Source organism: Bison bison, unplaced genomic scaffold (assembly GCF_000754665.1).
Source record: "Bison bison bison isolate TAMUID 2011002044 unplaced genomic scaffold, Bison_UMD1.0 scf7180017864313, whole genome shotgun sequence".
Taxonomy (NCBI): domain Eukaryota; kingdom Metazoa; phylum Chordata; class Mammalia; order Artiodactyla; family Bovidae; genus Bison; species Bison bison.
The window spans coordinates 3,655,347-3,667,043 of NW_011494885.1; the positions used below are offsets into that span (position 1 = coordinate 3,655,347).

General features: G+C 53.9%; 1 protein-coding gene across 1 annotated transcript in view; it reads right to left on the bottom strand.

The window, feature by feature from the left end:
* Positions 1–4,643: 4,643 nt before the first annotated feature.
* Positions 4,644–11,697, bottom strand: part of ZNF541 (zinc finger protein 541) — a 14,997-nt gene continuing 7,943 nt past the window's right edge. Inside the window, exons 8-16 of the mRNA XM_010852667.1 lie at positions 10,883–11,207; positions 8,960–9,023; positions 8,211–8,353; positions 7,756–7,859; positions 7,535–7,610; positions 6,954–7,042; positions 5,307–5,447; positions 4,921–5,102; positions 4,644–4,809 (exon numbers count right to left, since the gene is read on the bottom strand). Coding sequence (XP_010850969.1) covers positions 4,644–4,809; positions 4,921–5,102; positions 5,307–5,447; positions 6,954–7,042; positions 7,535–7,610; positions 7,756–7,859; positions 8,211–8,353; positions 8,960–9,023; positions 10,883–11,207 — 1,290 coding nt within the window. The remainder of the gene's footprint in view (positions 4,810–4,920; positions 5,103–5,306; positions 5,448–6,953; positions 7,043–7,534; positions 7,611–7,755; positions 7,860–8,210; positions 8,354–8,959; positions 9,024–10,882; positions 11,208–11,697) is intronic.

The window sequence follows — 11,697 nt, forward strand, 5'->3', positions numbered from 1 at the left end:
AGTCCAAGGGACACTCAAGAGTCTTCTCCAACACCACAGTTCAAAAGCATCAATTCTTCGGCGCTCAGCCTTCTTCACAGTCCAACTCTCACATCCATACATGACCACAGGAAAAACCATAGCCTTGACTAGACGGACCTTTGTTGGCAGAGTAATGTCTCTGCTTTTGAATATGCTATCTAGGTTGGTCATAACTTTCCTTCCAAGGAGTGTCTTTTAATTTCATGGCTGCAGTCACCATCTACAGTGATTTTGGAGCCCAGAAAAATAAAGTCTGACACTGTTTCCACCTTTTCCCCATCTATTTTCCATGAAGTGATGGGACCGGATGCCATGATCGTCGTTTTCTGAATGTTGAGCTTTAAGCCAACTTTTTCACTCTCCACTTTCACTTTCATCAAGAGGCTTTTTAGTTCCTCTTCACTTTCTGCCATAAGGGTGGTGTCATCTGCATATCTGAGGTTATTGATATTTCTCCCGGCAATCTTGATTCCAGCTTGTGTTTCTTCCAGTCCAGCGTTTCTCATGATGTACTCTGCATATAAGTTAAATAAACAGGGTGACAATATACAGCCTTGACGAACTCCTTTTCCTATTTGGAACCAGTCTGTTGTTCCATGTCCAGTTCTAACTGTTGCTTCCTGACCTGCATACAAATGTCTCAAGAGGCAGATCAGGTGGTCTGGTAATATAAATGACTGAACAAATAAATGGTGGAGAATAAGCAAATATTCCGTGTATAATTCCAAATAATTTATGTGATATTCCATTCTCAAGGTGGAATGTACCTCTTCAGTCCTTCGTGTAGACTGTGCACAGTGACTTTCTTCCGGAGGACAGTGTTGGGGGGCGGAGGCGCTACATTTACAATGTAGAAGCCTGACAAACGTTGTCAGTCAGGTGATGGAGGCTAACAGCAACAGTGACAAGTCACGCCGAGGCTATGTACTCTTAATAACGTGTGATGATGACAGTGGCGCTCCACCTCTGCCGTCTTCCTCATGCTCTGATCGGGAGAAAAACGTCAGACTAACCCGGGTTGAGGCACACTCTCCAAAATACCTGACCACGACTCCTCATAACCGTCATCAAAAACAAAGGATGTCTGAGAAGCTGTCACAACCGAGAGGAACCTAAATGTGGTGTCCTGTCTAGGGAGGATCCTTGCACAGAAGAGGGACGTTATGTAAAAACTAATGAAATCTGAATAAATAATAGACTTTAGTTAATAAAAACATAGCAATACTGGCTCATTAACTGTAACGAACGTGCCATACTAATGTCAGATAATAGTAGGGGAGGACTTCTCTGGTGGTGCAGTGGTTAAGAACCTGCCTGCTAGTGAAGGCGACCCGAGTTCAATCCCTGGTCTGGGAAAATTCCACATGCTGAGAGGCGACAAAGCCCTTGCACTGCAACTAGAGAAAGCCCTTGCAGCAATTAAGGCCCAGCACAGCCAAAGATAAATGAATAAATAAAAATTTTAAAGATAATAATAGGGGAAACTGGGTGTGGGGTATATGATGATTCTCTGTAGCATTTCCCCAATATTCGTGTAAATCTAAAAACTGTTCTACTAAGAAAGCATCTTAAAAATTTTTTTAAGTCCCAGGGCCCTACTGCCAATGATTCAGATTCTGAAAGTCTGTGGTAGGGCATAAGAATGTGCATTTTTCCCAGGACCCCCAAATGATGAGGATGGAGATAATTCAGGGTTGAGAAGACCCTCTTTTCTGAGGGTGGAGTTTGGCTGAGGGGAGCCAATCCACGGGAAACTTGCCCAGCTCTCTCCTGAAGTTCAGAGCCTCTTTGGGACCACCACTTGTGGTTGCCACTGCATTCGGACCACAGATAAGATTGCGGGGGAGGCGAATCTGGATAACCACAAGCAGCTTGGGTTACCTGCCCGTCTAAGCAGCGCAACTGTAAAAGTTTCCATTTGTTTTAAGCCATTAAGTTTCAGCTTGTTACGCAGCAATAGATACCTAACATACCACCAAACCATGAAGCCAGACACTTTCATTTCCACAGTCAGTGGGCCGCACCTGAGAAGGTGGGACCCACACAGTGACAGCGACAGCACCTGCTCTCGATGGGCAGCAGCTGCTCAGGTCACCCCAGGCACCTGCCAATACCTGATTTCCATTTTCTCATCCACAGATACTTGGAGGTGGGCATTTTCCAGTTACAGAAGATGACGACTGAGACCCAAACAGGGGAGTTGAAATTTGCCCAAAGAGGCAAAGAGGGACAGGGAGCCAGGCTGTCAATCCCAGATCATCCGATGCTGGGGTCCTTTCCCTTAACTGCAGTATCCACACTGCTTCAAACTCAGCTTCCTCCTCTGCTCTCCTCCCTCCCCCTCTTTGCAGATTTACTGAGCTGTGAAGTCTCCTTGTGTGTGTGTGTTAGTCACTCAGTCATGTCCGACTCTTTGTGATCCCACAGACTGTAGCCCGCCAGGCTCCTCTGTCCGTGAAACTCTCCAGGCAAGAATACTGGAATGGGTTGTCATTTCCTTCTCCAGAGGATCTTCCCTATCCAGGGACTGAACCTGGGTGTCCTGCACTGGGGGCAGATTCTTTACCATCTGAGCCACCAGGAAGTCTCCTGACACTACCCTTTACCCTGTTCCCCCAGCCAGCCCTTCAGAAGGCAGCAGAGTCACGCCTGAAGCCGTCAATCCTCTGATGGGTCCCTCTTCCCCATCTCAGTTAACAGCGTCTACTCAGCTGCTCAACCCCGAAACCTGTCGTGCCAGCCTTGGCCCGTCCTTTTCCTCACCAGCTGTCCATGTGATGTGTGACCCGTCACCAAGTCTGAGTGCTTCTAACACGATCCTTAATGCCTGTGTTCCTGGCTCTCTTCACTGCTACCCCAGCCCAGACCATCATCTCACCCTAGAGCCTTTTGGCTTCCCGACTTGCCCACAACCTCCACATGGCAGCTGGAGCTCTGAACCACCTCCCCCGGTTCCCGGGGCAGTCTGTGCTTCACGCTCTGGCCCGGAAGCCAGGTCTCAGCCTCAGTGGCGTCCTCCATGCACCCCTCCCCATCCACTCACCAGTGCCCGCCACACCCTGCCACCCCTTTGGACTTGGCCCCTTTCCTTGTGTCACTTTGGGGCGGACACAAAGTCTGACTCCACGGGAGCCATCCCTGCTTCCTCTTCTTTTCCTGGCAAACGGGATTCCAGTTTTGATTGGGTGACAACAAACTTAAGGCAAAACACTGTTTTTTTTGCAGGCCCGGAGACAGATCCCCAGTGTCCAGGGTAACCATGGCCATTTCCTTTCCTGCTGCCAGGGATCAGTTTAGAAAGAACATGGGCTACCGTCCTGGCCAAGGAGGTACGAGGCGAGTTCTGCTGAGCGCTGCTACAAGGGGTTTCTGTGTGTGTGTGTGTGTGTTCATTCACGTCTGACTCTTTGTGACCCCATGGACTGTGCCCCATGGACCCGCCAGGCTCCTCTGTCCATGTGATTTCCCAGGTGAATACTGGAGTGGGTTGCCGTTTCCTTCTCCAGGGATCTTCCCAACTCAAGGATCAAAGTCACCTCTCCCACGTCTTCTGCATTGGCAGGTGGCTTCTTTACCACTACCGCCACCTGAGAATGTCCTAATGTCCCTGGGAAGCCCCGCTACAAGCTTTCCTCCCTCTAAAGAAGGGAAGCAAGGCAGGGCAGGACGTGCTCTCTGCCCTGTACCCTCTAAAGGTTGGGGTGCTGGTGGAGGAGGAGGGGGTCCTTGCTCTTGCCAACGCTGGTCACTGCTGGCAGGCCTGAACTTCACAAGAGAGGTGCTCGCACCACTACCACATGTCCTGAGAGCTTAAACCTACACTGACCCCTCTGTTACTATGGCCAAAACCACATCCACAATCGATATCTAAACTGGTCTCTTTGCTGACTCATCACTGCTACCTTCCGCTCCTAAAGTGTGAGCTCTGTGAGGAGAGGGGCCCTGTCCCTCCGTGTCACCATGTCCCCATTGTATGGACTGGGCACTGTCTGGCCTAACAACAGCAGGTGCTTAATAAATGCTGGCAGGGACTCAGCTTACTCGTCTCTGTGGTTCCTGCGCAGGGACTCAAGCCTTCATGGGATCAACATGCGAGGAAGCCAGAAGAGAGCTGCTTAAGAACCCAATTTAATAAGATTTACAAGTCGACACATACAAAAAAAGACAAACCAAACCTAAAAATGTACAAGTCACGTCAAGCCTAGGGGCGGAATCTAGAATGCAGAGAGACCCTCCGCGAGGAGCGCCGGCGAGGTGGAGATCCGATGGTAATTCCCACTGATTCTCTACATCTTGGCCTACTGAATAAACGTAACCAAAGCCTGAAACAGAGGCTAAGACTGAAGAGCCACCCAGACCTAACCTGCTCCCTCCCCTAGCCTCACTGCTCCAGGAAGAGTAGAACTGAGAAGGGTAGAGACTATGAACCTAAGAGAATGGAGCCTCCGATACAGCGGCAGGGCCTTCACGGCAGTCAGATGACCGTGCATCCCCTGCTCGTGATCCAGTGCCTGCCGTGTCTGCAAGCTGGGCTGCCCCCTGGCGACAGGAACGGGTCAGGGAGGCAGAGGGGCACCTTGGGGAGACTTGCTGCTTTGCCCCCGCTGCCACCCCGCCCTGAATCACCACTGCAGGGGCCCCATGTCAGCCCCCAGCTCCTCCTCCTCCTCTTCCTCCTTCAGCTGGAAGGGCTTCACCGGCCACTTGACCCTTACGATGGGCTCCACGTGGTCCTGCAGCCGGTGGCGCTTCATGTGGGCATTTCGACTCTTGATCTTATCGAACACCCTGCAGAGGCACCAGAGGACGTGGGGATCAGAGCAGGGGGAGGCGGGTGGGGGCACCATGAGAGGATGGAGCGGGGCTGAGGGCAGGCGGTCCCTCCAGGGAGCCCAGTACCTCTCACACTCCCGGCAGGGAAAGGCGCCCTGGCCCTCCACACTCCCGGGTGCCTCGGGGCTCCGCTTGGGGCCAGTGCTCGGGCTGGAGTTGAGGATGGACTCCCTCCTGTAACTCTTGGTCTTTATCTTTAGTTCGGGGGTTGGACGGTGGCTGGGTCTCTCCCGAGGACTGCAAGTGACCTGCAGGGGTGGGCAGAGATGACAAAAGGGTGCTGAGCCACCCCCTCACCCTGCTAAGGGACCAGCACGGACCTGGAGCCCATGCGAACATCGCCCATGGGAAGCCCCTCCTGCTGGGAGCACCCCCACCCCCACCCAGCGCAGATGGGCACCAGGCCTCCGGATCGGGCTGAACTCCAGACCCCTGGCCCCAAAACCCCCTACCTTGGCTTCCGCCCTGTCTACTTCATCTGGCTCCCTCCTGACCCTCTTTTCTGGCCCTGGGGCTCGGCCACAGTCAAACTTGATCATTTTTTTCCAGATGTAATAATACTCGACACACTGGGCTACGGTCTTTGTCTGGATCTGATGGGGGAAGACAGAAGCTGGCTATGGACAGCGCCTCAGGAGCAGCAGTGAGTGGGGCCTCGATGCCCTAAAGCCCCTCCCCCTCAGGGGGCCAGCTGCCACTTTTTGAAAACCCTCCTGAACTCTCTCCTGCTATGGCTTGGTGGACCCCTTTACTAAAGGGGCAGAGAATCACAGACTCCTTCTGAGGGGTGAGGGGCTCAGAGAGGAAACCACCAGAGCCCACACCAGCTAAGCTCGCACGCTCTGAGCAACACGGCCGGCCCAGGAACCCTTCCGTCCAGGGATATGTACACAGAGGTATGTGTTCACTGTGACACCATATGGAGCCATGTGTCTACTGACCAGGACTAATTAAAGCAGAGCACCCTCATGCAGTGGGTACCGCATGGCCTCTGTGACAGCTGGGCAGGGCCCTACAGTAAGTACTGAGGGAAGAGGCCCCCAAGAGGACACACAATGGGACCTCCTTAGTGATCCAGTGGTTAAGAATCTGCCTGCCAATGCAGGGGATACAGGTTCAGTCCCTGGTCCGGGAAGATTCCACATGCTGGGGAGCAACTAAGCCCACGCACCCTAGAGCCCTAGCCCTACGAGAGAAACCCCTGTAATGAGAAGCCCACAAAATGTAACTGGGGAAAGCCCACGCACAAAAAGGAAGACCCAGTGCAGCCCAAAACGAAGTTTATAAAAAGAGAAGGGGACACACAATGGGATACTCCTCAGCAAAATGATGAACTACTGGCACACCCGACAGCGCGGATGAAGCTCAAAACCGTCATGCTGATTATAAGAAGTCAGACAAAGCAGAGCACGTGCTGCGCGATTACTCCATTTCTATAAAACTCTAGAAAATGCAAACTAATTTACAGTGGCAGGAGGCAGACAGGAGTTGATGGCAGGAAGGAGAGGTTACAAAGGCGCAGGAGGGAACTTTTGACCCCATGGACTGCAGCCCACCAGGCTTCTCCGTCCATGGGATTTTTCAGGTGAGTATACTGGAGTGGTTGCCACTCCCTTCTCCATGGGATTTTCCCAACCCAGGAATCGAACCCACGTTTCCTGTGTCTCCTGCACGGGCAGGCAGGTTCTTTACCCGCTGAGCCACCAGGGATAGGTACGTCAAAACATCGAATCTTACACTTCGATTATGTGCAGTTTTGTGGATAAGTTTTTTAAAAAAGAGCAAAATAATCCACAGGGTATCAAATATACAACCTCATCATTTTTTGAGAAAGTGTACATATGTGTGTAAACTGTACGGACAGTAAAAGCCTGGCAGGTTACAGTCAGAAGTAGGACAGTGGGGTGGGGCCTGGAGGGCTTTATTTTGAACATGGGCTTCTTTTCTGTACTGTTTGGGGCTGTTCCCAGCGATGGCTTTTTAAAGTTGTCAGTCGTTCAGAGCAGGAGCAGAGGGTTGCTCCCGACAGGCCCTGCGGCTCTAGCCCCTCGGTGCGGTAAGGGAACCTCATCTATGCCAGCCTGCCACGTGCGCCTTACCGTCTTGTGTATCAAGTTAAAGTCCTTCTTGTGGGCACAGAATGCCTTCTTAAAGAGCCTCTTCTCCATGGGGGTCCAGATGTCTGAACCTAGCAAGAAATAGCCGGGGGGCATTTCTTCCTCTGGGACCACGGTCACGGCCCCTCCTTCTTCAGGCTGCTGTGACCCGGCACTGACTAGATGCCAGGATCTCTGCTAAGCCCCTTTCTTGCTTGGTCTCCTACAATCTTCAAGAACCTTAGCAGGTAGGGGCTACTACCATCCCCACTTGACAGATGCCATAGCTGAGGCAGCCACTGGTTAAGGGACTCGCCCAAGTGCAGGCGGATTCCAGGGCTGAGTGCCTGCCCCCAGCCCTCCCTGGCACCCCCTTCCCGGCCAGGCAGAGCCCAGGAGGGAACGAGTGGACAGAAGGTAGGAAGCAGCTATAAAACAGCGCCCATGGGGTCCCCCGGAGAGTACAGGCCCTCCCGGGAAGGCAGGTGAGACCCTGAGACAACACCGCTCTGCCGTGGAAACTGACTGGCCCTCAGGGGCCTCAAGCCAGGCCCACACCATGCCAGCAGTCACGCTCCACTCACCTGTGTAGCGGTAGCTGGCAAGAGGGTGAGTTCGCGGCTTCTGGGGTCCTCTGAGTAAGAGGGTCTCCAGGGCAACCTGGAACAGGGGGCACGGGAGGTGGAGGCCCGCCTTCATCCTTTCATTCATTTGGAAACCCCGGCAGCATGCCCTAAAGTCACGCCCACCGCAGGGCCACGTGGAGCCAGCCCACCTGTTCACCCGCCCCGCGCCTGCGCCTCACCTGGATGTCGCCCTGGGCTTCGTGCAGGCAGTGCAGTGCCAGCTCCAGGTTGGTGCCCCCGCCGGGCATCACGCTGGAGCAGGCCACATTGCAGAGCTCCGTTACTGTTTTCAGGAGGGGAGGAAGCGGAGACACAGAGGGTCAGGGGGAGCCAGAGAAGAGGCCTCCCTGAGGGCACCGTTAGGGTGGGAGAGACTCCTTGTCACCACCTCCCTCTAGTAAAGGCAGGCTGAGGGAAGGGAGGGACCTGGAGGAAGGGCTCAACCCTGCTCCTGGCAGTGGGTGAGAGGGGAGGTGGGCCAGGGACCACAGCGGGAGCAGTACTGTGCTGAAGGCCGCCTCTGTCCACCCCTGACCCCCGCACACTGCTTCTTGCTCAGGGTGGGAACTCGGAGGACAAACTCCCTGGAGATAGAGGAGGGCCCTTGGGACCCTGGCCCCAAGGTCTCAGCCACCTCTGTCCTGCGTTTCCGGGTTGCTCATCACATCTCCCCACGGCTTCCAGACCAGAGAAGCGACATGCTCATCAATCCCAGCCAAAGAGCTGTCCTGGAGCTCTGGAATTTCAGCCTGAAACCGGCTTCCTATGTTGATGTGTCTGAAACGAGGACACACCCACAGGTGTACAAGACTTACGTACAATGCGTGACCAAGGTGGGAAGTAGAGCAGAGACGCCCCGTGAGTCCGCTCTTGGGCCACGGCCCTGCTCTGTGGATGCCCTCTGCCGTCTTTCAGACACACGAAGTGTTCGTTACCCCAACAGACACACGCAGGCGTTCCAGAAGCCTCCTGAGGGACACTCAACGCCCTCCTCCGATTTCGTCGCCAGGTTTCTGGCCTCAGCCGTCTGGGGTCTAGGACCGGGGAGGTGTGTGCTGACACCTGGCCTGCCTCTACATCTGAGGTCCCCTCATCTAGCCGCAGTCCACGGCCCTGCACGCGTGTCCCCCTGTGCCACCGGCAGTTCTCTCCAGAGCCCCAGTGTTCTGGGCCTTCTATCCTCAGGGAGCCAACTACGGTATGTCCGGACAGATGGACTGCTGAGGGGGGACAGCCGGAGAAGCCCAGCACTTCTCTCCTGGAGAGGCTCAGCACCTAGACCGGGTTCCCTGGGATGAAGGTGCCGACAGAGCCACACGGGAATGCGCAGAGGGTAAGAGCATCCCCATTCTGGAAGGATCCTCAGGTTCTGTCCCAACTCACGGTTCAATGCTGATCTTGGTGTCGTCCTTCACCAGACAGATGCCGAAGGAGCCATCCAGGGGATCTGGAAAACACGTAAAGAAGAGCCTCAAAAAGGCTGGCTACAACTGACCTGTGAGGCCCTTTCTGACTCCCTTTCTGGAGCAGCTAATAGACCCACTACTGTATATAAAATAGATAATCAACAAGGACCTCCTGGACTTCCCTGGTGGTCCAACAGTTAAGAATCCACCTTGCAAAGCAGGGGACATGGGTTCGATCCCTGATCTGGGAAGATCCCACATGCCACGTGCGCCACAACTACCGAGCCAGCGTGTTGCAACTTCTGAAGTGCGTGTGCCCCGGGGCCATGCTCCGCAACGAGAGAAGCCACTGCAATGAGAAGCCTGCACACCACAACTACAGAGCAGACCTGGCACGCCACTAGAGAAAGCCCGCACGCAGCAAGGAAGGCCCGGTGCAGCCCAGCAAACAGAACAGAACCAAAAAAACCCAAGGACCGACTGTACAGCACAGAGAACCATACTCAATGATCTGCAATAGTAACCATACTCAATGATCTGTAATAGTAACCATACTCAATGATCTTCTCTATGGGAGAAGAATCTGAAAAGAACAGATAAGTGGATAACTAAACCACTTTTGCTGAACACCTGAAACCAACACAACATGGTAAATAATCATGCTCCAATATACACGCCAATAAAAAACTATACTCCAATATAAAATAAAAAAGTAGAAAAAAAAGACTGCATGGTATGAAATTATCTCAAAAATTAAAAGTAGAACTATCATATGGTCCAGCAATCCCACTTCTGGGTATTCATCCAAAAGAATCGCAGTCAAGATCTCAAAAACACATCTGAACTCCCATGTCCACTCCAGCACTATTCACAGGAGCCAAGAGGTGGAGACCACCTCAGTGTCCCCGATGGGCAACTCCACACATACAGGAAACGGGGTGTGTGCCTACGAGGGGGCACTGTTCAGCCGTCAAAAAGGAAATTCTGCAGAATGCAACAGGGCAATGAACTCTCATACAGTGCTCGTGGAAGTGTAAAACGACCGTTTTGGAAAAGTCTGGCAGTTCCTTAAACAGTCAAACAGTTACCCTATGGACCAGCAATGCCACCCTGAGGCATACACCCAAGAGAAATCAGAACTTAGGTACGACGAAAACTGATGCCTAAGGGTTCTTAACCAGTGCTCTTTGCAATAGCCAAGGGACAAAAACAGCCCAAATGCTCACCAACTGATGAGTGGATAAATAAAAGGTCACCTGTCCAGACAATGGTGTATCATTCATCCATAAAAAGAACGAAGCCCTGATACATACGACGGGGTGAACCCTGCAGATGTTCCTCCAAGTGAACAAACCACACACAAACTGTCACGTATCACAGGACACCGATTCGATGAAACGTCTAGAGAAGGCAGACCCATGGAGAGAGAAACTAGACCAGTAGGTGAGTGCTGCCCAGGGCTGAGGAGCTGGGGGGCTATGGGGCCTGTGTGTAACTGCTTGTGCATATAGCACATCTCCTGAGGAGATGAACGTGCTTAGGATCAGACTGTGTGACGGGTGCACAACCCTATGAATATTCTCGCAAACACCGTACACTTTAAACGGGTGGTTCCTGTGATCTGTGAATTATATCTCAGTAAACCTGTTTAAAAATTACTCAAAAGACTGGGCAGAAGAAGGGTGGCTAGGTTAAATGGCCTGTTTTCTTTCTGCCTACAAAATTACAAGCAGCTAGAAGGCTGCTGGACCCAGATAGTCCTGGGATAGTTATGAACAGCAACGGGACCGCCAGACCGATGCAGCCACAGGCCAGGGAAAACGGCTGAACCGCATGCTACCAGAGGGGTGGGTCTGGCCTGCCGCGGCCACCGGAGGGGGTGGGGATCAGCCTCACTCACTGAGCACCGTGCTGATGAGCCTGTCAGGGCTGGCCTGAGCGGACGTGGAACAGAGGGTGTTGAAATAGAGCCCTGAGCCCTCCCGGATGGGGCTGAGCATGGGCGGCGGTGTGTAGGGCGAGCACTGGAACAGCCCCTTCAGGAGGCGGTCCACCAGGAACACGGGGGAGCGCAGGCGGCTCTGGTGACACCCCCCCGGGCCCGGCTGCCCGAACGTGGGGGGCGGAGGAGGGACGAACAGCGCCTTGGGCTGGGGGCGCTTCTTCCGCTTTCGGTGCTGGCCATTCTCCTTGCTGTTTCTCTCGTCCCCATCCTTCTCCTGTCCCTGGACAAGAAGAGGCTTCAGAACCCCGAGGGGTCACCTGAGGCCACCTGCCCCAAGCTCAGTCATTAAGACGGCAGGAGAGCAGGACAGGTAGTGACCACAGAGACGTGTGCCCAGCCTGACCGTGCCCACAGCCCTCAGCAGAGGCAGCCGGGCAGGGCCACCATGCCTGCGCCAGACCCCAGACCCTGAGCTGGGCGGTGTGCGAAGCTGGAGCCTTCTCGTGCATCCACACCCCCAGGGAGAGGCCCTCCCTCAGACCATTTTGGAAACTCACTGATCTCGCGGCTCAGTATGCTCTCTCTCACCTCCATGCAATCCGCTCCCCCCCATCCCCATCTTACTCCTTCTCGTCTTCTGGATCTCAGCTCTAACACCCCCTCCTCCAGGAAGTCCTCCCTGGCCTGCTCAGGCTGGTCTCTGGTGCCCCCTTGGGGCTCCCACAGCTCCCTCGGCTCCCCTCCCAGCCCAGCCCAGCCCAGCCCACTCC